General features: G+C 38.0%; 1 protein-coding gene across 1 annotated transcript in view; it reads left to right on the top strand.

The window, feature by feature from the left end:
• THSD7A (thrombospondin type 1 domain containing 7A) overlaps nt 1-21,538 on the top strand; it is a 469,954-nt gene that overhangs the window by 422,252 nt on the left and 26,164 nt on the right. Inside the window, exons 14-20 of the mRNA XM_059396774.1 lie at nt 4,882-5,060; nt 8,160-8,165; nt 9,775-9,908; nt 14,312-14,465; nt 16,019-16,163; nt 17,525-17,640; nt 21,001-21,118. Coding sequence (XP_059252757.1) covers nt 4,882-5,060; nt 8,160-8,165; nt 9,775-9,908; nt 14,312-14,465; nt 16,019-16,163; nt 17,525-17,640; nt 21,001-21,118 — 852 coding nt within the window. The remainder of the gene's footprint in view (nt 1-4,881; nt 5,061-8,159; nt 8,166-9,774; nt 9,909-14,311; nt 14,466-16,018; nt 16,164-17,524; nt 17,641-21,000; nt 21,119-21,538) is intronic.

Below are 21,538 nucleotides of genomic sequence, written 5' to 3' on the forward strand. Positions count from 1 at the left end.
GAGGGCACATACCTCAATATCATCAAAGCCATCTATGAAAAACCCACCGCGAATATCATTCTCAATGGAGAAAAACTGAAAGCTTTTCTGCTAAGGTCAGGAACACGGCAGGGATGTCCATTATCACCACTGCTATTCAACATAGTACTAGAGGTCCTAGCCTCAGCAATCAGACAACAAAAGGAAATTAAAGGCATCCAAATTGGCAAAGAAGAAGTCAAATTATCACTCTTCGCAGATGATATGATACTATATGTGGAAAACCCAAAAGACTCCACTCCAAAACTGCTAGAACTTATACAGGAATTCAGTAAAGTGTCAGGATATAAAATCAATGCACAGAAATCAGTTGCATTTCTCTACACCAACAGCAAGACAGAAGAAAGAGATATTAAGGAGTCAATCCCATTTACAATTGCATCCAAAACCATAAGATACCTAGGAATAAACCTAACCAAAGAGACACAGAATCTATACTCAGAAAACTATAAAGTACTCATGAAAGAAATTGAGGAAGACACAAAGAAATGGAAAAATGTTCCATGCTCCTGGATTGGAAGAATAAATATTGTGAAAATGTCTATGCTACCTAAAGCAATCTACACATTTAATGCAATTCCTATCAAAGTACCATCCATCTTTTTCAAAGAAATGGAACAAATAATTCTAAAATTTATATGGAACCAGAAAAGACCTCGAATAGCCAAAGGGATATTGAAAAAGAAAGCCAACGTTGGTGGCATCACAATTCCGGACTTCAAGCTCTATTACAAAGCTGTCCTCATCAAGACAGCATGGTACTGGCACAAAAACAGACACATAGATCAATGGAACAGAATAGAGAGCCCAGAAATAGACCCTCAACTCTACGGTCAACTAATCTTCGACAAAGCAGGAAAGAATGTCCAATGGAAAAAAGACAGCCTTTTCAATAAATGGTGCTGGGAAAATTGGACAGCCACATGCAGAAAAATGAAATTGGACCATTTCCTTACACCACACACAAAAATAGACTCAAAATGGATGAAGGACCTCAATGTACGAAAGGAATCCATCAAAATCCTTGAGGAGAACACGGGCAGCAACCTCTTCGACCTCTGCCGCAGCAACATCTTCCTAGGAACAACGCAAAAGGCAAGGGAAGCAAGGGAAAAAATGAACTACTGGGATTTCATCAAGATCAAAAGCTTTTGCACAGCAAAGGAAACAGTTAACAAAATCAAAAGACAACTGACAGAATGGGAGAAGATATTTGCAAACGACATATCAGATAAAGAACTAGTGTCCAGAATCTATAAAGAACTTAGCAAACTCAACACCCAAAGAACAAATAATCCAATCAAGAAATGGGCAGAAGACATGAACAGACATTTATGCAAAGAAGACATTCAGATGGCGAACAGACACATGAAAAAGTGCTCCATATCACTCGGCATCAGGGAAATGCAAATCAAAACCACAATGAGATATCACCTCACGCCAGTCAGAATGGCTAAAATCAACAAGTCAGGAAATGACAGATGCTGGCGAGGATGCGGAGAAAGGGGAACCCTCCTACACTGTTGGTGGGAATGCAAGCTGGTGCAGCCACTCTGGAAAACAGCATGGAGGTTCCTCAAAATGTTGAAAATAGAACTGCCCTATGACCCAGCAATTGCACTATTGGGTATTTACCCTAAAGATACAAATGTAGTGATCCAAAGGGACACATGCACCCGAATGTTTATAGCAGCAATGTCCACAATAGCCAAACTATGGAAAGAACCTAGATGTCCATCAACAGATGAATGGATCAAGAAGATGTGGTATATATACACAATGGAATACTATGCAGCCATCAAAAGAAATGAAATCTTGCCATTTGCGACAACATGGATGGAACTAGAGCGTATCATGCTTAGCGAAATAAGTCAAGCAGAGAAAGACAACTATCATATGATCTCCCTGATATGAGGAAGTGGTGATGCAACATGGAGGCTTAAGTGGGTAGAAGAAGAATAAATGAAACAAGATGGGATTGGGAGGGAGACAAACCATAAGTGACTCTTAATCTCACAAAACAAACTGAGGGTTGCCGGGGGGAGGGGGTTTGGGAGAAGGGGGTGGGATTATGGACATTGGGGAGGGTATGTGATTTGGTGAGTGCTGTGAAGTGTGTAAACCTGGTGATTCACAGACCTGTACCCCTGGGGATAAAAATATATGTTTATAAAAAATAAAAAATTAAAAAAATAAATAAATAAATAATAAAATAAAAATAAAAAAATTAAAAAAAAAATAAAAATAAAAAATCCTACTTTTGCAAACATTAAACAATTTGGTCACAGAATGCCATTGATTTGGACATTTTAGACATTTCTAGTTTGTTTCTATTTCATAAACTATTACTTTGAAATACAAAACAACTTTTTTGAAGATTTTTATTTAGTTGACACAGAGAGAGAGAGAGCACGAGCACAAGTAGGCAGAGCAGCAGACAGAGAGAGAGGGGGAAGCAGGCTCTCCGCCAAGCAGGGAGCCTGATGTGGGGCTCCATCCCAGGACCCTGGGATCATGACCAGAGCCCAAGGCAGAGGCTCAACCAAATGAGCCACCCAGGCGCCCCAAAAAGCAAATAACTCTTAATCTTAGCTGCCTTTTGGGGCAGAAATTGACAAGCTGATTCCAAGATGCATATGGAAATGTAAGGGACCCAAAAAAGCCAAAACTATCTTGAAAAATAAGAACATAGTAGGAGAACTCACAAATCCTGACTTTGAAACTTACTACAGTTACAGTAATCAAGATGGTGTGGTATAGGCACAGAGATCAATGGAATGATATTTAGAATCCAGACATAAACCCTTAACATTTATGGTCAACTGATTTCAACAAAATAATTCAATGTAGAAAAAAAAATAGTCTTTTCAACAAATAGGCCTGGAATAACTTGATAAACACATACAAAAGAATGAAGTTGTACCCCACCACCACCTTTTAACATATACGAAAATTAAGTGAATCATATACCTAAATATGAGAGCTAGAATTATAAAACTCTTAGAAGAAAAACATAAGTGAATATCTTAATTACCTCAGATTAGGTAATAGTTTTCTAGATGTGACGTCAAAGCTCAAGCAACCAAAGAAAAAATAGATAAACTAGACTCAATTGACAGTTAAAGCTTTTGTTCTTCAAAGGACACTAAAATAAGAAAGACAAGTTTTGACAAATGTAAAAATTGGAACAGTATACCTTACTAGTGGTGTTGTAAAATGGTGTGCTTTGGAAAACAGTTTAGCATTCCTCAAAATTTAAATGTAGAGTTACCATATGACCCAGCAATTCCACTCCTAGATATACATACGTGAGAATTAAAAACATGTTCACACAGAAGCTGATACGTAAATGTTCACAACAGCATTATTCATAAAAATAGGGAAACAGCTAAAATATCCATCAGCTGATTCATGGATTAACAAAATATGATCTATCTATAAATGGAACACTATTCAGTCATAAAAAGGAATGAGATACTAACACATGTTATAACATAGGTGGACCCTGAAAACATTATATTAAGCCAATCAAAAAAGACCACATAATGTTTAATTTCATTTTATGAAATGTCCAGAATAGGTGCATTCTTAAGGACGGAAAGTAGATGAGTGTTTGCCAGATGATGGGGGAGGGGGAAATGGGAGGTGACTGCTAATGGACATAGGGTTTCTTTTTGTGGTGATGAAAATATTCTAAAATTAGATAGTGGTGATGATTGTATGACTCAATGAATATATTAAAAAACAAAACATGAGCTGACTTTTACTGTGTAGGAATTGTATCTTAATTTTTAAAAAAGTTATAAACCACCCTAGAATTTCCTAGTTGCTTATATATTATCACTTTCAAAACAGAATCCTTGATGCTGATGTAAAATGCTACAAGAGCAAACCCTCTGCACATCAGAGTATTACACAGAACAACCATGCATTTGACTCTCAACCAAAGGAAATTTTGCCTTTTCCACATAGTTGCCTGGAGAATACTGGTGATGAATTGATGTTGTAAGATGCCAACTTGGTAATAAGGGACTGTTCCAGGAAAATGCACCCATTTCTCAAATCACATCTGTAGACTAATAAGTTAATTAGCTGTGTGATTCGATGGAACGAGCCCTGGACCAGACCCCATCTCTTGCTGTGTGATCCTGCACTTGCCAGTTATCTTTCTGCGTTTGTTTTCCTATCTGTCCAGCAGACGGTCAGTACCTGCCCACAACATGTGGAAGATTTTCGAGAGAATCGACTGAATGCAAGATGGGAAACTGTTTCGAAACTGATAGCACTAAAAATGCTGACATTTTTTACGTAACATCTTCATTTTTCTTCTCTAGATTTGATTTACTAAGAAGGGGAAATATAAGGTGCTAAGTTAAACCGTTCCTGCTGGATGTTGACTGAGAGTGTCTGGCTTTCTCCTTGAGGAAGAACATTGCACGGACTCAAACACTTGAGACTTGTGTGACATTAACGGGGAATTTGAGAGAAAGCTGTTATCCTTTTCTTAATGTATCACTCTGACAGCATGAGAACGATACAGCAGCAGACAGGTTATTGTCAATTAAACACGAGCTGTCAGAGAGGCAGAGATGTTGAAATATGGAGAGCGTGAATCCTAAGCAGATCATACGGCGGCTGCTCAGCTGTTATTTTACCAGAGTCGCCGTATGTATGTGTCATTTTCCTGCAGAATTTAATTTGGGTCCTTAACAACGCAGACGTCTTTGCATTTGCCTGGGGCTGTCAAGTTGAACTTGGACCTTTGAATGAGCTGAATGATGGGTAGAAGTGGGCAAGTGGCATGCGGAGAAGGTGGCTTTCATCTGGTTTGTCTCTGTTCAGGTTACATCGAAGAGGCCTGCATCATCCCGTGTCCCTCCGACTGCAAGCTCAGCGAGTGGTCCAACTGGTCCCGCTGCAGTAAATCCTGTGGGAGCGGTGTGAAGGTTCGGTCCAAGTGGTTGCGTGAAAAACCATATAATGGAGGGAGGCCTTGCCCCAAACTGGACCATGTCAACCAGGTACTTTCTACCATTGATTCTAATACTGAGAATATGAAGATATTCTTTAGATTCCCAATGATCTATTTTTTCCCTCCAAAATGGAGAAGAATAAATAATAGCTCTGAATAAGAAATCTGATCCATTTTATCCTTAGAATGCCTGAGTAAATATATGTATATATATGTTCTTAAAATCCCAGATGAGATATATTATCTTTGCAATAGGTGATTTAGTAAGCTGCATGTATATGCATATGAAAAATGGAAATTAAAATGACACCTACATTTAAAATAATATCATAAAATTGTATCTAGCTGTGTGCTGAGAGCAAGATTGTCCCATTATCATAATTCCCCTAGACTCTCAGAAAAGATACCTCAGGTACCAACTACTTGAAACTAGGAAATCTCTCTCTCTCTCTCTCTCTCTTTCTCTCTCTTTCTCCCTCTCCATCTCTAAAAAAAGGTTGTGGAGGGTCTCCTGGGTGACTCAGTTGTTTGAGTGTCTTGATACCAGCTCAAGTCATGATCTCAGGGTTGTGAGTTCTAGCCCCTTGACAGGTTTGTGTGGATTTCAAGACTGATTAAGATTCTCTCTCTCCCTCTCTCCCTTCATATTCTTTCTCACTCTCTCTCTCCCTCCCTCTCTAAAAAAAATCAAAAAATAAAACTAAGAAATATGTATTGACTGTTCATTTAAATATGTTTGATGTAAAATTTTAAAAGAAAAAAATATAAAGATTACTTCAGAATCAGTTTAACCATGTTATAGTCTTTGACCTTTTAAATTTTATTTGGAACCTTCTTTGATTTTTGTACGCTCACTTCATTAATAGTTGTTCCTTGTGTTCTATTAGAGATATAAAGTAAAAAGACTAATAGAGGGAATCATGACTAATCCAAATGTAATAGAAGATACAGGCAATTATTATCATGTTTGACGTACATGTGAATTAATAAAGAATAAATTTAATATAGTATGTGTAGATGTTAAGAAGTGTATTTATATTGTTACAAATGAACCAAAACATACATATGAACCAACCTTAAATATGCAGGTAGGTTTCATGCGTACATAGACTAATTTTAATGTCCAAACACTTACTCTCCAAACTGCTTACCAGTACACATACTTTACTTCACAAATTAACTTAAATTGTTAATGATAATAAAGATACACTCTAGGTTGCTCCTAATCTCCCTGCTAAATGGGATGCCACCCAATTCATGAATCACATGAGAAAGCCAATTAAAGCTTCAAAAATAGTAAAGAAAAATAAAGGTACAGTCTAGAAAAAATAAAAATAAATTTTGAATAAAGACAGTAAGGACAAAGAAGGTGGAGAATTAAGCATCATAGGAAGTACTACTCTAAAAAAATCTTGATGTTTTCCCTGAGAGACGTTGCTGAAGGTGCCCTTAAATTCAATCATCGGTGACTAATGTGCTGCACTGCTGCCATCTACTGGCGAATGGATTTTCCTGCCAGAGTGAATATTTGCAGAGAAAATTCAGTTAATGTAACACTAATGAAACACAATAACTGAAATGCAAGGTGTTTTTTTTTTTTTTTTTAAAGATTTTATTTATTTATTTGACAGAGAGAAATCACAAGTAGACAGAGAGGCAGGCAGAGAGAGAGAGAGGGAAGCAGGCTCTCCGCTGAGCAGAGAGCCCGATGTGGGACTCGATCCCAGGACTCTGAGATCATGACCTGAGCCGAAGGCAGCGGCTTAACCCACTGAGCCACCCAGGCGCCCAAATGCAAGGTTTTTAATACAAAGAAATATTTTTCTACAAGTTGTGAAGTCTTAAATTTTCACCAGTAGATTTAAATCACAATAACTTCTGATCCACGGTCCTAATAAAGAGAAATTCTCCATGAGTGTATGGGGTGTGTGTGTGTGTGTGTAGTGTGTGTGTGTGTGTGTGTATGTGTGTGTGTATGGCCAGTCAGTCTTTCAATTAAAATAAGCTGTGTTTGCCTCAGCATTTTTTTTTTACTAGTGAATTTTCAAAGGTTTAGGACCTTCTGACAAGTTGCCTTTGCTATGAAAAGTCTTTTACCTAAGCCATTTCTCTGTCACTCTCAACTCTGATAAAATTTAATGCAGAGTTTGATGTGGACATTTAGGAACTCGTTAATCATCTTACTGGTGGGATATTAAGGCATTAAAAACTAAAAATTAAAGCTAAAACAAGAAATAATAGATTCCTGACTATCTGAATACAAATATTCTACATCTAAAAATAGAAATTTCTAGGACCTTATTAGTAAAACATTAAGAAAGAATATGCAAAGGTTTCTGTTAACTTTGAAAATTGTAAATCACAAGGATTTCTTTTACCACAATTATACATTCCTCAATAAAATAATTACTGGCCCATTGACTTGGAAATGGTCTTTTAAGTACCATTTTCTAATTGAGGAAGCAAATTCTCATTTCCCAAGAAATCTAGATGGATAGATGGATGGATTAAAATCTAATAGATTGGGGCGCCTGGGTGGCTCAGTGGGTTGAAGCCTCTGCCTTCGGCTTAGGTCATGATCCCAGGGTCCTGAGATCGAGCCCCACATTGGGCTCTCTGCTTAGCAGGGAGCCTGCTTCTTCCTCTCTCTCTCTCTCTCTGCCTGCCTCTCTGCCTACTTATGATCTCTGCCTGTCAAATAAATAAACAAAATTTTAAAAAAAGATTTAAAATCAAATAGATTAAATTAAAATCAATAGATTAATCAATCAATCTATGGATAGATTTCACTCACAGTTTGGATCACAAAATAGTTGCAGTCATTTATCAATCCCCCATGACATGTATTTTGAGGTCTACTCAGTTTTTTAAGATTTCTTCATCCTGCCCATCTAATCTTTTCCTTGACTGTGTTGTTTACAATACTCATTTGTGTATCTTAACTTTAAAGAATAATAACTTGCTTTTTCTCTCCAAAGGCTTAATAAAGATACTCTAATAATTTAACAAAAAAAGAGAAAAGTAGGCTCTTATGTGTGGATAAAATAATATTTTAACTTAGAACATGAATTTTTTCATTCAGTATACTGACATTTTTCCTTATCTTTTTTCTCTCCCTTTTCTTCACTCCTGTTGAACACTACTCCAGGCACAGGTAAGAACTTCGAAACCTCCCAGTTCGTACTGTACTGCTTGTTTTCTTTTTACTCCTGATGTCAGAGAATGTATTTCTTTTCCTGCTATGGTCTTTTATCTTTTACAGGGAGAAAAATACCACATTTTCCATAAAATTTTTGTTCCGCAGCTGTTTCCTCTCCCCTCCACCCCCCGCCCCTGCCCCAGCATGCTACCTGTGTTTTCTCACTTTAATATCAGGGCTGAGGAGCAGGGATGGGGAGAACAAGCTTCACTTCACCAGCCTTGAAAAGGCAGTGACATCTCTTGTTAATGCTGTCATGCTTCTCGGAGGGAGAGGTAAAGGTGCAGGTGGGCTGAAGGTGGGTGGCAGGAAGTTGCTCTGAACTGATTTGTATTCAGTCCAGTGTAGAAGATTAAAATAAAAGCCATTGAAAGATTAGGGGAAATGGCATTTCTCCTTCAATTTTTCCCTTCCCCACAAGTGGTAGGGTAATGGTTTACTTGGTAGTACTTTGTACTATTTTAATGCAGTACCCAATGTGGAGGTGATCATGGATAACAATAATGATAGATTCTTATTCCAACGGTGCATATTCTTTATTCTTACTCAGAATAGGTCAACTTTATTCACTAAAATTTGTACAGAAGAATAGCTCCAAAGGACTATTTATATATTTTCTGGAATTAGTTCACACAAAATATACGTGTGTGTGTGTGTGTGTGTGTGTGTGTGTGTGTGTAGAAAATAGAGTCAAATTACCATAGATTTTGAAATTATTTTAGAATACATTTCTTTAATGGTTGAGTCAGCTGTGTGCATTGGATTATGGTTTATTTATTTCCTTGGCTTAGTCATTCTTCTCATTGAGAAAAAGGCATAATTGGTTCATTGTTCTAAAAATCCTGAAACCAAACACCCCTGCCTAACTGTGGGGCTGTCTGCCTTTGTGGGCACCGGAGCAAGACAGTTGGCATTGTGTCATGTGATCCTCCCTGCTTTGGGCTATGACTGTGTAATATAAAGCCAATTTCAGACCTTGCTTCCAAGCCCTAAATGCTTAAGGGTTAGTTTTAAAATGGATTTATTTCTTCTTATTTATTGTTTAGTTCAGTTTCACATATGGAATGCAAAAAATATATAAATTCTTATGCGATATACATTCGTTTGGAAAACAAGCCAAATTGTATTTCTTTGAAAACAGCTACTTTATATGCTTACTTAATTCTCTAATTCACTTATTCATTCATTCACCTATTCAACAAATCTCTATAGAATGCCTTACATTGGAGCACTGTGGCCTAAGTATTGAAGACCCACAACATTGTGAACAAGACAGATGGCCCATGAAATTACAGTGCTGTGCGGTGAGGGGCAGTGTGGGACAGTGTGCGATGTGTCCAGGGCACTTCTTCAGGTCACATGCGCAACTGTAATGTCACATAGGATCAAGAATCGAGAGAATACAGCACAGCTGGTCCTGCCCATTACAGCTAGAACTCTGAAGAGGTTTTCTGTATTCCTCTCCTAGAATAGTGAACCATAAAGGAGAGGAGTGAAGATAACCGAACAAGAATACGGTGTGTGTTGTGGTGTGAAGGGCTCCCATTCGCTGTGTGTGTTTCAGGTGTATGAGGTGGTCCCTTGCCACAGTGACTGCAGCCAGTACATATGGGTCTCAGAGCCATGGAGCATCTGCAAAGTGACCTTTGTCAACATGCGAGATAACTGCGGAGAAGGCGTGCAAACCCGGAAAGTGAGGTAAGGCCCTCACTCCTCCTGAGTCTCCTGCCTAAAACTGTCTTAAGTTTTATTTCTAGGGAATATGCCCTCATGGAATACTCCAAGGGGACCTGCTTCAAGCAGCAGGTGGTCACGGGGGCGGGGAGAGGGGGGGCTTCTGACAGGAAGCCTCACTTCACGGTGCCCCTGAGTAGAAAGATCTGCATATTGAATGCAAGCTGAGCTAATGCAGGTTTTTCAACCCCAGGGACTTTGTTCTTAAAGGCCAAAAATATTTCCAGCTGCTTTTTAGTGGTAAACTGTTCTAAACTCTTGCTGCTTGGTTTCCTCAAACTGGCTAACTTTTGACTACTCTATTCTCCTACAGGAAGCCCTTCCTAATACCTAGTGCTGCTCATTTGTTCTTTGGGTGCACTGACCCGTAGGGTAACCACTAGCCACGTGAGGCTATTTCATTTTAAATTTAAACTAAAGTTAAATTAAATTAAAAATACATTTCCTCAGCCACACGAGACATATTTCAAGTGCTTATGCCGTAGCCACAAGTAGATAATTCTGTCAGACAGCAGAGGTATAGACCCTCTCCACATCACAGAAAGTTCTGTTGAGGAGTGTTTCTCTTAGTACCCCATATACCTCTCACTGTTTTTGGAAAGATCCATTTACTGTCTGTCATTCTTATTAAATTCTAGAACTTTCTCCAAACCAAAATCCTGTCATAGTCATAGAAATTCCCTAACACCTAATACAGTTTGGATACTCATTAAATTTTCCCTATAGTACCTACATATGACTCTTAAGGGTTCTGGAACTCTATGGAACAAGTGTATGAGGTTTTATTTTCTCCACTTTATAGAGTGGATTCAGAAGTATTAAGTAATTTACCAGGATCACCCATCTAGTAAAGTGATAGATTTGTCACTCTTTATACCAGTTTCTTCTAACCCTGCTGAGTGACACAAAGTAAAGACAGGTGTCAAAACATCCAGAACTCAACGATTCATGTTGTGGGCAAGCTCTGACCTAACTTTTCATGAATTTAAGGTTTATATTTCTCAATAGAAAAGTAGGGTGAATTAACATTTGTATTATAAAACTTTGGCACACTCTGTATAACTTTGTTTCCAATACAGATAGTCTCTATTTCTTTTTTCACAAGCCCTCTGAACTCTCAAGCTATTTTTCTGAGGAACTTAATAAAGGTGGATAAGGAGTCAGGAGGTAATAAGTTGGATAGGGAAACATAAACAAAAGACAGTGATTCCATTTTCCACCATTCCCTTCCAAATTTAAAATTTCTCCTTCAAATTTAAAAATACTTTCCCTATTAAAAGGTTTGATCAAGTTGGCTTTTTGTAAGAAAAATTATAATAAAGAACTATTCTTTCAGCTTTCCCTTCAATGATCTTTGTAGATGTTGCTGTTTCTTGCTTCATAAGTACTCTCAACATTTCCAAGTACATCTAAAGCAAAGTAACTTTGGAGATCAATTTATTTTTTCAGTAAACATCTTTAATGTCAATAGAGAAAAGAGAAGGTCAGTATCAATTGTGATCTCTGATCATGTAATAATGTTCCTATTTGTTACTGATTGAGTAGTAAGCCTCTCTAACCTTATCCTCTGCTAATTAAGGTCAGCATTGGGTGGCATTCCAGGATAGATGGGTCTGTGAGAGGGCAGTACCAATTTATCCAAAGTTGTTCTTTCTCTTTTAGGATGGTATGTACCTCAGAGGCTGGTGGCAGAAGTGATTTTCCCTGAGGGGAAGGGATATTTTTCACAGATTTTTTTTTTTTAAGAGTTTCTAGTGCCTGATGGTAATAAAAAGGAGACAATAAAAAGCAACATATTTGGTTACTTTTATTGTTGCTTTTGAATTCTCTGCAGAGAGTGTACCCCCTTATTGTCATACCTATGGCTGGCCTCTGGTCCCACCCTTTGCCTACAGCTTGGTTCTGCACTATGTATTTATAACACAGTGCAGTTTTCTCACAGCATAATTCCTTGTCCTATGGAAAGGGAAAAGGCCAAGAATTTGAAGAAAGGAAATGAACTTAAAGTGCCTTCCTTTGTGCTTAAAACTTGATCCAAATATTTATTCTGTATTCTGGAGTGATTTTAAAAACTGATTAATGCCAAATAAAATAAATATAAATAATCTGAGTATCAACAATAAGGGCATTTTTAGCAGTTGTGGCACATTGAAATGATGCCATTCAAATACAGTCATTAAAAATGATATCTTCACTGGGACGCCCTGGGTGATACAGTTGGTTAAGCATCTGAATCTTGGTTTCAGGCCTCGGGCTCCCGAGATCAAGCCCCATGTGGGCTCTGTGCTGAGTGAAGAGTTGGCTTGGGTTCTCTCGCCCTCAGCCCCTCCCCCCCTCAAATAAATAAATCTTAAAAAAAATTATATCTTAGAAAAATAGTTAATGATATGAAGAGATATTCATAATGTATCATTGATTTCTTAATGGTACAAATAGTCGATAAAATTTGCTCTATTTAATTAAATGAAATATATGCTTATATAGAGTAATTTGTAAAGAGTGTTTTTCTCTCAGTGATAGAATCATATTTTTTTTTGTTTCTTCTGATTTTCCTAAAGTGAATAAATTAGCTCTATAGTAAAAAAATGAAAGGAGAAAAGCCTGTGAAAATGTAGCTTTATGTACATAATTCTTAATAGAGTATTGAACATCTGTCTTTAACTCCGGATCAATAGGTAATTTTGCAAGTTAATCCTTGTACACTGTGTCAGTGCCTACCATGAATATAATCTTATCTTAGCAGCAAACCTAACTTTTCAGTTGGGTTTAAACTCTGCTGCATGTTGTTTCAAAGCTGCTCCATGTCCTCTCAAAGCTGCTGTCAGCACAATATTTTTATTTTATTTTATTTTATTTTATTTTATTTTATTTTATTTTTTCAGTGCTCCAGTAGTCATTGTTTATGTACCACACCCAGTGCTCCATGCAATACGTGCCCTCCTTAGCCTGGTGGTGTGTATTAAACACAATATTTTTAAAATGCCATTGAAGACAGAACGCTTTTCTGAGAGACTAAAATTCTCCCAAAGAAATTTACAATTTTTTCTTCAGTGATGAAATCAAGCAAATACTCCCTGTGCATATTCGTGTGTTTGCTCTTTTCTGTTTTTATCCAGTTCACACCACACACAACAAAATGCAGAGGCGAGTATTCATAGACGTATTTTTTCAGACTCCAAACCCAATTAAGACATGACCAGCAGCACAGTTTTCCGGTCATTAGATGCATCCCACAGGAAAATGACATTCCTTTTAAATTGGGGAGCACCATATAGAAAGGAATTTCTGCAGAGTAGGTTTGTGAAAATGCAGTGTCCCCACTGATTGTAAATCCCTGGGAAAGGTGAGATTCCAGGTATAATGGATAATGTAATGTAACTGACAGTTTAAAACAGTGCCATGAGTTTGAGAGGCTCAGGAACACAAGGCTGCCTTTTTAGCGCCAACGTATGTTCTTTCCCAACCCATTACTTTGGTTGACCTTCTCTGAGTTATAGACGAGGGATAAAGTTTTTCTCCTCCACTAGGAAAGTGCCTGGAGAGATTATTAACTACTCTAAGAGTGAAGTCTGGTACTAGCTACATTAATTAGACCCCCAAGAGATGAGTAAACGAGCCGTCCATGACTGCTTACAAAAGAATGAAACATAATAAAATGTTTGATTTTATTCTATTAGAAAGAAAACTAACAATAAAAAAGGTCAAGATAGAGGATGATTCAAACAACTACATTTAGAGAATTTGTGCTATTATTACTAATGTAAGTGTGTTTTCACTTCTGGCTTTCTTTTAAAGTTATCAGCATATAGGAGGCTAAAATTACTTTTTAAATGACAAGATAACTTGGTAAATGCCATCAGTTACTTTTGAAAATTCTTAATGAAACCTCTCACCAGAAAAGTTCAGTGTGTCTCATCCTCCCTCATGTATGAATCTACTCTTCCTGGAATCCGCCATTTCCTTCTAAAGAAAAAAAAGTGCATTAGATTCCCAAATTCCCAGAAGCAGCCCCTCCATGAATCTCTCTGGACCATTCCTCATTAGTTGCTGCATCATCCATGAGGGTAAAAGACCCTCTTCTTTCAGAGGAAGACATACAAAGTTTATAACCCACACAGGGGCTATAATTTTAAAAGATTATGATGATACAAGCAAAGGTACATTTTATGTCATGCTGAACCTCCGCAAGTATTTGTGGGAGGTAGAGATCCTTTTATGTCTTCATGTTTGGAGAATTTTTGTTATTAAATGCAAACCTTCCCACCTCCCAACCCCATAATGATGCCTTAGGAAGAACCATCTATCGATGGGTCAGCCCGTGTTCTAAGTGTCCTGGTTCCTTCACTGAAGAGTGTGTTTTCTTCTAGATGCATGCAGAACACAGCAGATGGCCCTTCTGACCATGTAGAAGATTACCTCTGTGATCCAGAAGAAATGCCCCTGGGCTCTAGAGAGTGCAAATTACCGTGTCCCGAGGATTGTGTGATATCTGAATGGGGCCCGTGGACCCGATGCACTTTGGTGAGATGATTAACTGTTTATAAGTAGTGTTTACTTAATTCCTTACCACTAAAGATTTAAAGCTATTATTAAGAAAAATAGTAATTACTAAAAAAAAAAAAGAAAGAAAAAGAAAAAAAATAGTAATTACTAAATTAGTTACCAAATTAGTTATCATGGCAAGGGTGTTTTCTTGGTACCTCATTCTGTGTCCAGGCCATTTACAGTCAGCAGTGTTTTGACCCACATGAGAACAGCTCAACCTCTTGCAAGTTCTGTGTTCTTCCATCCTCCTCCTGGGCCTGCACAAAATGCCTTCAGATTGGCCTATAAATACACAGCATGTTAAAACTGCACTGGTGATAATGAGTCCCTCCAGGTAAAGGGAAAAAAGGAGGAAGCTCTCGTAAAGGTACTTTAATGGTGTCATCCCTTGCTTTTTTGCCCAGTCCGTTTTATTTAAATTGAAGGAATCATCTTCCACACAGTGGGCATACTGCAGCCAGAGTATTGACACTAAAACCCAAAGGAGGCTGGCAAAAAAGGGAATCGAAAGAAGAAAGCTGTGTGTCAGTGAATCTCTTTGCACTCACGGACTCTGTCTCTGTGGGGCTGCAAAGCCAGCTGAGAGTTTCAAATCACACAGAGCTTCTAGATTTCAACAGCCCGTAGGCGCTCTTCCACGGGACCCTGGGAAGGCTTGTTTGAAACAGAACTGGCTGTTTAGGATTTAGGAAATTTGCCTTGGCCCGGGCATCTTTGTAAAGCTGCCCATTTCAAAATGGCATCAAATAGCATGGGAAGAATACATCTAATGTGGAATTAATATGCTGAAATATGATATAAGACAGTTTCAAAGAATTTATGATGCATGTTTTCAAGGCGAAGTTAATTTTCTGTCTCCATGTTAACGTGATTAAAGGTGCGACTGGCAGCCAGCTGACTGAGCGGAGCAGAACAGAGATGCCAGTTGACTTGGATACAAGTTAAAGAGCAACAAAGAGTCGACTGTTGGACAAGGCTGTGCAAATGAGTTTCTGTTCTAACTTTAGAGCATCCGATTTGAAGCTCCTGTTCTTAGAAACCAGAGGTTTTCAGAACAAGACGGTGCCAGTAGCAAGTGGCAGGCTCGTCTTCCTTCCCTGCTGAGTTGTGTTCCTGTGCATGTGTGTGTGCCCGTTAGGAAACTCAAGGAGGTCACTAAAATCTAGTTTTTTAAAGTCACCCTTAAAATGGTTTTTCAGGTCCAAGAAACTGTACTGGATAGATTGACGGATTATGGATTCTATAGTAGTGATCTGCAATAATTAATAGGATCATGTGTGTGTGTTTATAGCTGAGTGTCTGACACACAGACCCTTGAGCATCTTACAGCTGGATGGGACATCGGAAACTCATCTAGCACCTTGATTTCATAGATGATGAAACCTAGTTGTAATGGGATTGTTCATGTTAGCCAGCGGCCCCAACAGTCTCCCTCCTGCTCCAGTGCTCTCCCTAATATATCAGCCCTTGTGTGGCTGCGTATTCATTCACCTTTCTGAGGAAGAGTAATTATCTTTCTTCTTTGTCAGCCTTGCAGTCAAAGTAGTTTCCGGCAAAGGTCAGCTGATCCCATCAGACAACCCGCTGATGAAGGAAGAGCCTGCCCTAATGCTGTTGAGAAGGAACCTTGTAACCTGAACAAAAACTGCTTCCACTACGATTATAATGTAACAGGTATGTGCATAGTCTCCTCATCCCCGAGATGTAAGCCAGATCGCACGTCTTCCAGCCCAGCAGCAACCACGTAAATACTGTTCATCCCCATCTGTGGCCCTCTTGGACATGATGCTTACTTTCCAAGAGATAATTCTTTATTTAAAGACAGAAATAGTTTTTAATAAACATCAAGATGTAGAGGATGTCTGCAAATATTGTGAAGAGATGCGGGGATTAAGGCAGATTGTGAAGAGTCTAAGTGATCCTGTTCAAGACATCCTCCCACTTTGGGAAGGTGCAAGTAAAAGATATATCTTTCCCATAATTATCAGGTTTACTTAAAGGTAAACATTCTCTTCAGGAGATGTTTAATAGCTATATCATCCTGGGACAATTCTTTGTGTGGAGATAGTTTATGAGCATAATTAGTCTGATGTAAAAATGTCGGTAATCTTGAGCTACCAAAAAGTATATGACAAAGATACTAATATTTCTGTATTATCAAAGGTACAGATGAAAAAGGATACGTGGGTTGTTCATTCAGAAAAAAAGATTTATTAGGAATTCCCTTTTTTCCTATAACCCTTCCATACCATCAAGGCAGAGAGTCTAGGAAAGAAGAAAATGTGTTGGTTTACATGATGCATGGCAATACTGAAGCTTATCTGGGAATTCTTCCCGAGTAATTCTCACACCAAAATAAACTCCAAACCTCGTACCATAGCACACAGTAGTCAGATTGGCTTTTTGCTTCCTTAGGTTTTTCTCTTCAGTTTCCTTTGATGATATAAAGAAGTCACAGTTCTCCAGGATATGCTATGCTACTCTGGAAAGATGAAAAAATCATTTTGCAAAAGACATGAAATAAAAGTACTAAATAGATCTGGCCAAAAGTGATTTTGAAATAAATAAGTATATATTTTAAAATATTCTAAGAATGAACAGTAAGCCAAATGGTATTTTATTTGACTAAAGCAACACAGTTAAAGTGGCACCCATTAAAATTATGATGATTTTGCTAAAATAAAACTAATGTTGAGTTTTAAATTTCTCCTTTTATTAGGGAAAGAAAATTTTAAGTGACATTTGATCTGCAGGCCAAAGCCAGTTTCACAATGTCACCAAACGGCTAGCTGTCGAAGATTGTCAAGTAGACATCTGCCTTCAAGAATAATCCCTGTAGCTTTGTGCAACCCCAGCAATTCCATTTGACTTTTGATATGTTCAAAGCCGGGACCCATATGCTCTGCATGTGGGATGATTGATTGTGGGGCTTAGGAAGCAGTTGTGAATTAAATATGGGATTCAGGTCATCAGAGTTTCATTTGAAATCTGTTTCCTACGTAGCCTTCTGTTCTGATGGGCTCCCTTCCTTTCAGACTGGAGTACATGTCAGCTGAGTGAGAAGGCAGTTTGTGGAAATGGCATTAAAACCAGGATGTTGGATTGTGTTCGAAGTGATGGCAAGTCGGTTGACCTGAAATATTGTGAAGAGGTGAGGGGATACTGTGTTATATCTGTGAATAAATTCTTCCCTAATAATTTCGATTCATGCTGAGCCAAGTGACCTGTGCTCAGTGCAGCTCATTGCCAGCAGATGTTTCTCTGCACTATTCAGAGACTGCTAAGCACCCTCTTGTAAAGAAACAGTGTCCAAGTACTGATTTCTACACATAATTTCCTGTATTTTGTTCTGCTTGGAGCCCAAAGGTATGCTAATTAGCCTATTTTGAAAGAAATGCTTGGGGAACAATAAGTAATCAAGGTGAATAAAGGCAATAAATCTTAATCAGACTACTCATCATCTTTTGTAATTTCATGTGAATTTTGTGTTGCCTGGGACACCTGCCAAGAGCCATCATTTATTCTCTCTGTTGCTAAACATTGATCGCATGTGGTTTGGTAGCAGATTTTGATATTAGGATCTAATATCCAGCTGTGAGAGTCTAAGTACTCAGGTCTGGATGAGAGCTTGAAATTCAGACAAAGGAGTGAAGTCTGCCACTGTAACTCGGAGGTAGCTATTAACTTCCCAGTTTATAAAGTAGCTATTAACTTCCCAGTTTATAAAGTGATGTCGTCATTTCTAAGTATGACCTTATGAAATGTGGGAAACATAGTTGTTGGTCTTTCTTAGCTTTCATGAAGCTACACTTCATGTTGTAATGATTTTGTCTGACTCCCATACCAAATGTGTACTCACATTCCTGACAGGTTTTAACCTCTCCTGCATGTAAGCCCCACTGGGTTAAACATGAAACAAGATAAGCAGGAGCTTCAATAGATCTTGGACAGAGAGAGAGGAGCTTATGACTCCATTAGGGTTCAATAAACATGGTGACCATAACTTGTATCTAAACATCCCAGGGGTTATATAAGCCCATAGTAAATTGTTCCAGCTCCTGAAAAAACTCGAGATGGAAATATCTTAATCCATTTGATATCTTTGTCATGTTGGCCCTAACAACTTCGTTATATCTTCCATGGGAACGGAGTTCCCGAGTGTGCTGAAACCAAGTTGTTTACTTAATAAATTCCACTCACCACCATCTTATAACATAATTTAGTGTATTCACACTTTAATTGTAAATTTTATACCTGAATTAATTTGGTTTTGAAACTAGTAACATCAAAGTAATGTAATCATTATAAAAATAACATTAGTATTAATGAACATTATTATAGTCATATATTGGCTGGAGAGCTTTGATCTACTTCTAGTTAATTAATGTTATCTCCTTTTTTTGCAAATGTACATATAAATGTCATCCTGGATTAGAATGAAATCTACCATGAATAGCTGAGAGCTTTGTGAAAGCTAAACCCAAATCATACAAAACCAATTTAAAAACATGACTATAGGACAGAGGGATACCCAGACTCCTTTATGTCTTTAGTGAAATATGAGTAAACCCTGAGAAATAACTAATTTCAATTATCCAGGAGTCTAGATAAACTTACTCTTATGCACTAATATTATAATGTTCAAATGCTGTGGTGACAATTAGGGATTCAAATTATAACGTTCTAGTAAACACTGTCTTTAGGGAGAATAGTGCTCTCTCTGCAGGAATTGGAATAAACAACTCCTATCCCATTTTATCCATCCCCATGGATGCAGTAGTATTAAATAATAGCCCTGAGAAAAGCTGGCTATCTTTTTTAATAATGGATTGATTGCCTCCCTACTAATACATGTGCAAACCCTGCATTCAGCATAACAGCAGTAGCTAACTCTTGCTGTGTCCCTAACAGCCAAAAAGAAAAAAAAAATGCCATTCCTACCCAACAAAAAGGACAATTAGGGTTAAACCCATCTAGCATGTATATAGCATTTTTCCTTTGATGTTTTCTTTATTCACCCAATATCTAGTAATTGGTTTCTCCTTTCCTATTCTTTGATCCCTGAACAGATTCCATTTACTTAGACACATAGGTTTAGACAGATGAGAGAGTAAGAGAGAGGGGGGGAAAAGGACACAATAAATAGAAGGAAAAAAGGAGCAGAGGGTTAAAATGTCTTACTACTGGATGCCCAGGGCATTTATACACAGACATTCTTTTCAATTCTGTAGTGAAATGAGTCAGTAACAGTTGAATTCTGTGATTCAGATCTTCTTTCCTGAAAACAATGGTCTACCTTAAATGTTACACATCATTTTTTGCATATAATCACTGTAAGTCTTTCTTCGACCTCCCATGGCTTTAAGTGACTTTATGAGACTTCAATGGATATGGTAAAAATAGTAAAAAAAACTTTTTTACTGAATGCTCAGCTTTGTCAAGTATTACTGGTGGAGAATATAATGGCAGTGCCTGCAGAGGTATGGAGCCTGCAGTCATGACCTGATCCTCTCTCAGCGGATAACCTAGAGCCACAAGCTATACTTGGGCCACAACACAAGATTTCAGAAAAATTTTCTTTTGCCAGCTTTTGTTATGTACATTAGACATTTGAACTTCCTTTCCATACAGAAATGAAACAAGATCTTGCAAATTCCCAAGGATTACTCCCGCCCCCAAAATTGTACTCTTCTAACAAGCTCTTAAATATTTCTATGTTCATGCTACTTTGAACCTTGGACTTTTTAACTGTTTGTGTATACAGACAATGAGTTTGAAATCTCTGATTTTAAAAGTAGAATGCTTAAGTAAGGAACTCAATGCCAACAGAATGTCACAATATTAGTATCTGATGAGAGGCTAACCAGAATAAGGGAGTTATCCTACAGTTAGCTGCTGAGATCAGTTTTAGAAAATAAAATCTTTGTAAAAAAAAAATAATAAATGCGTATGAAATAGTCATAATTAAAAGTTCTATTGAACAATATTTCCTTTTGAAAGAGATAGTGTACTTAACAACTAATATTTTGTATTATTTCAGTGTGTTATAATAATAGTTTCGAATGGTGATTTGTCTTTCAAACCTTTTGCTTTTCAGTTTAACATGCACGTGAAAAAATAAGTTATATCCCAGAGATACCACTATAGATCTACGTATTGGTGATATTCTTGGTTTTTAATTAATGGAAAGGAATTGTGCTTACACCTCTTCATTCCTTGTTTAGGGAAGTTAAGCCAATTTTTTTTCATGACTTATTTAAACAGTTCAACAGCATTGAGTAAATGGGCTCCAGCACTCATCCTGTGCCCTTTGCTCCCACTCTTCTGGATTGATTGAGCCACTTTCTATTTTTAAGTGTGGGTGTTTGACCTCCAGGTACCTTTTTATTCTGTTATACTTCTTGCTTTCTCTTCCTCTCCTCTCCACTACTCTACTTCTCTTCCTCCCTTCTTCTAAGCACTGAGCCGTGCTTCCAGCTCAGGACAAACAGATCTGCCTCTCTCCTTGCAGCTTGGCCTGGAGAAGAACTGGCCAATGAACACATCCTGCATGGTGGAATGCCCGGTCAACTGTCAACTTTCCGACTGGTCTCCTTGGTCAGAATGTTCTCAAACATGTGGCCTCACAGGTTTGTACCTTCATTAACATTAGACCCAAGGTCGAGGAAAAGGAAATAGGGTGCCTGGGTAGCTCAGTGGGTTAAGCCGCTGCCTTCGGCTCGGGTCATGATCTCAGGGTCCTGGGATTGAGTCCTGCGTCAGGCTATCTGCTCAGCAGGGAGCCTGCTTTCCTCTCTCTCTCTCTCTCTCTCTCTCTCTCTGCCTGTCTCTCTGCCTACTTATGATCTCTCTCTGTCAAATAAATAAATAAAATCTTTAAAAAAAAAAAGGAAATAAAATATCCTTCTTGCTTTAAGTCTTACCAGATAATCTTCAGAAAGGTTGAGTCAGTGTCTTTCTGTCCAAAACGTCTGAGCCTTACTCACCCCTCAGGTCTCCTCAGCAGAAATGTCTGTGATGCCCTCTCTCAAGATACACGCTTGCACAAA

The sequence above is a fragment of the Mustela nigripes genome, chromosome 4 (assembly GCF_022355385.1).
Source record: "Mustela nigripes isolate SB6536 chromosome 4, MUSNIG.SB6536, whole genome shotgun sequence".
Classification (NCBI taxonomy): domain Eukaryota; kingdom Metazoa; phylum Chordata; class Mammalia; order Carnivora; family Mustelidae; genus Mustela; species Mustela nigripes.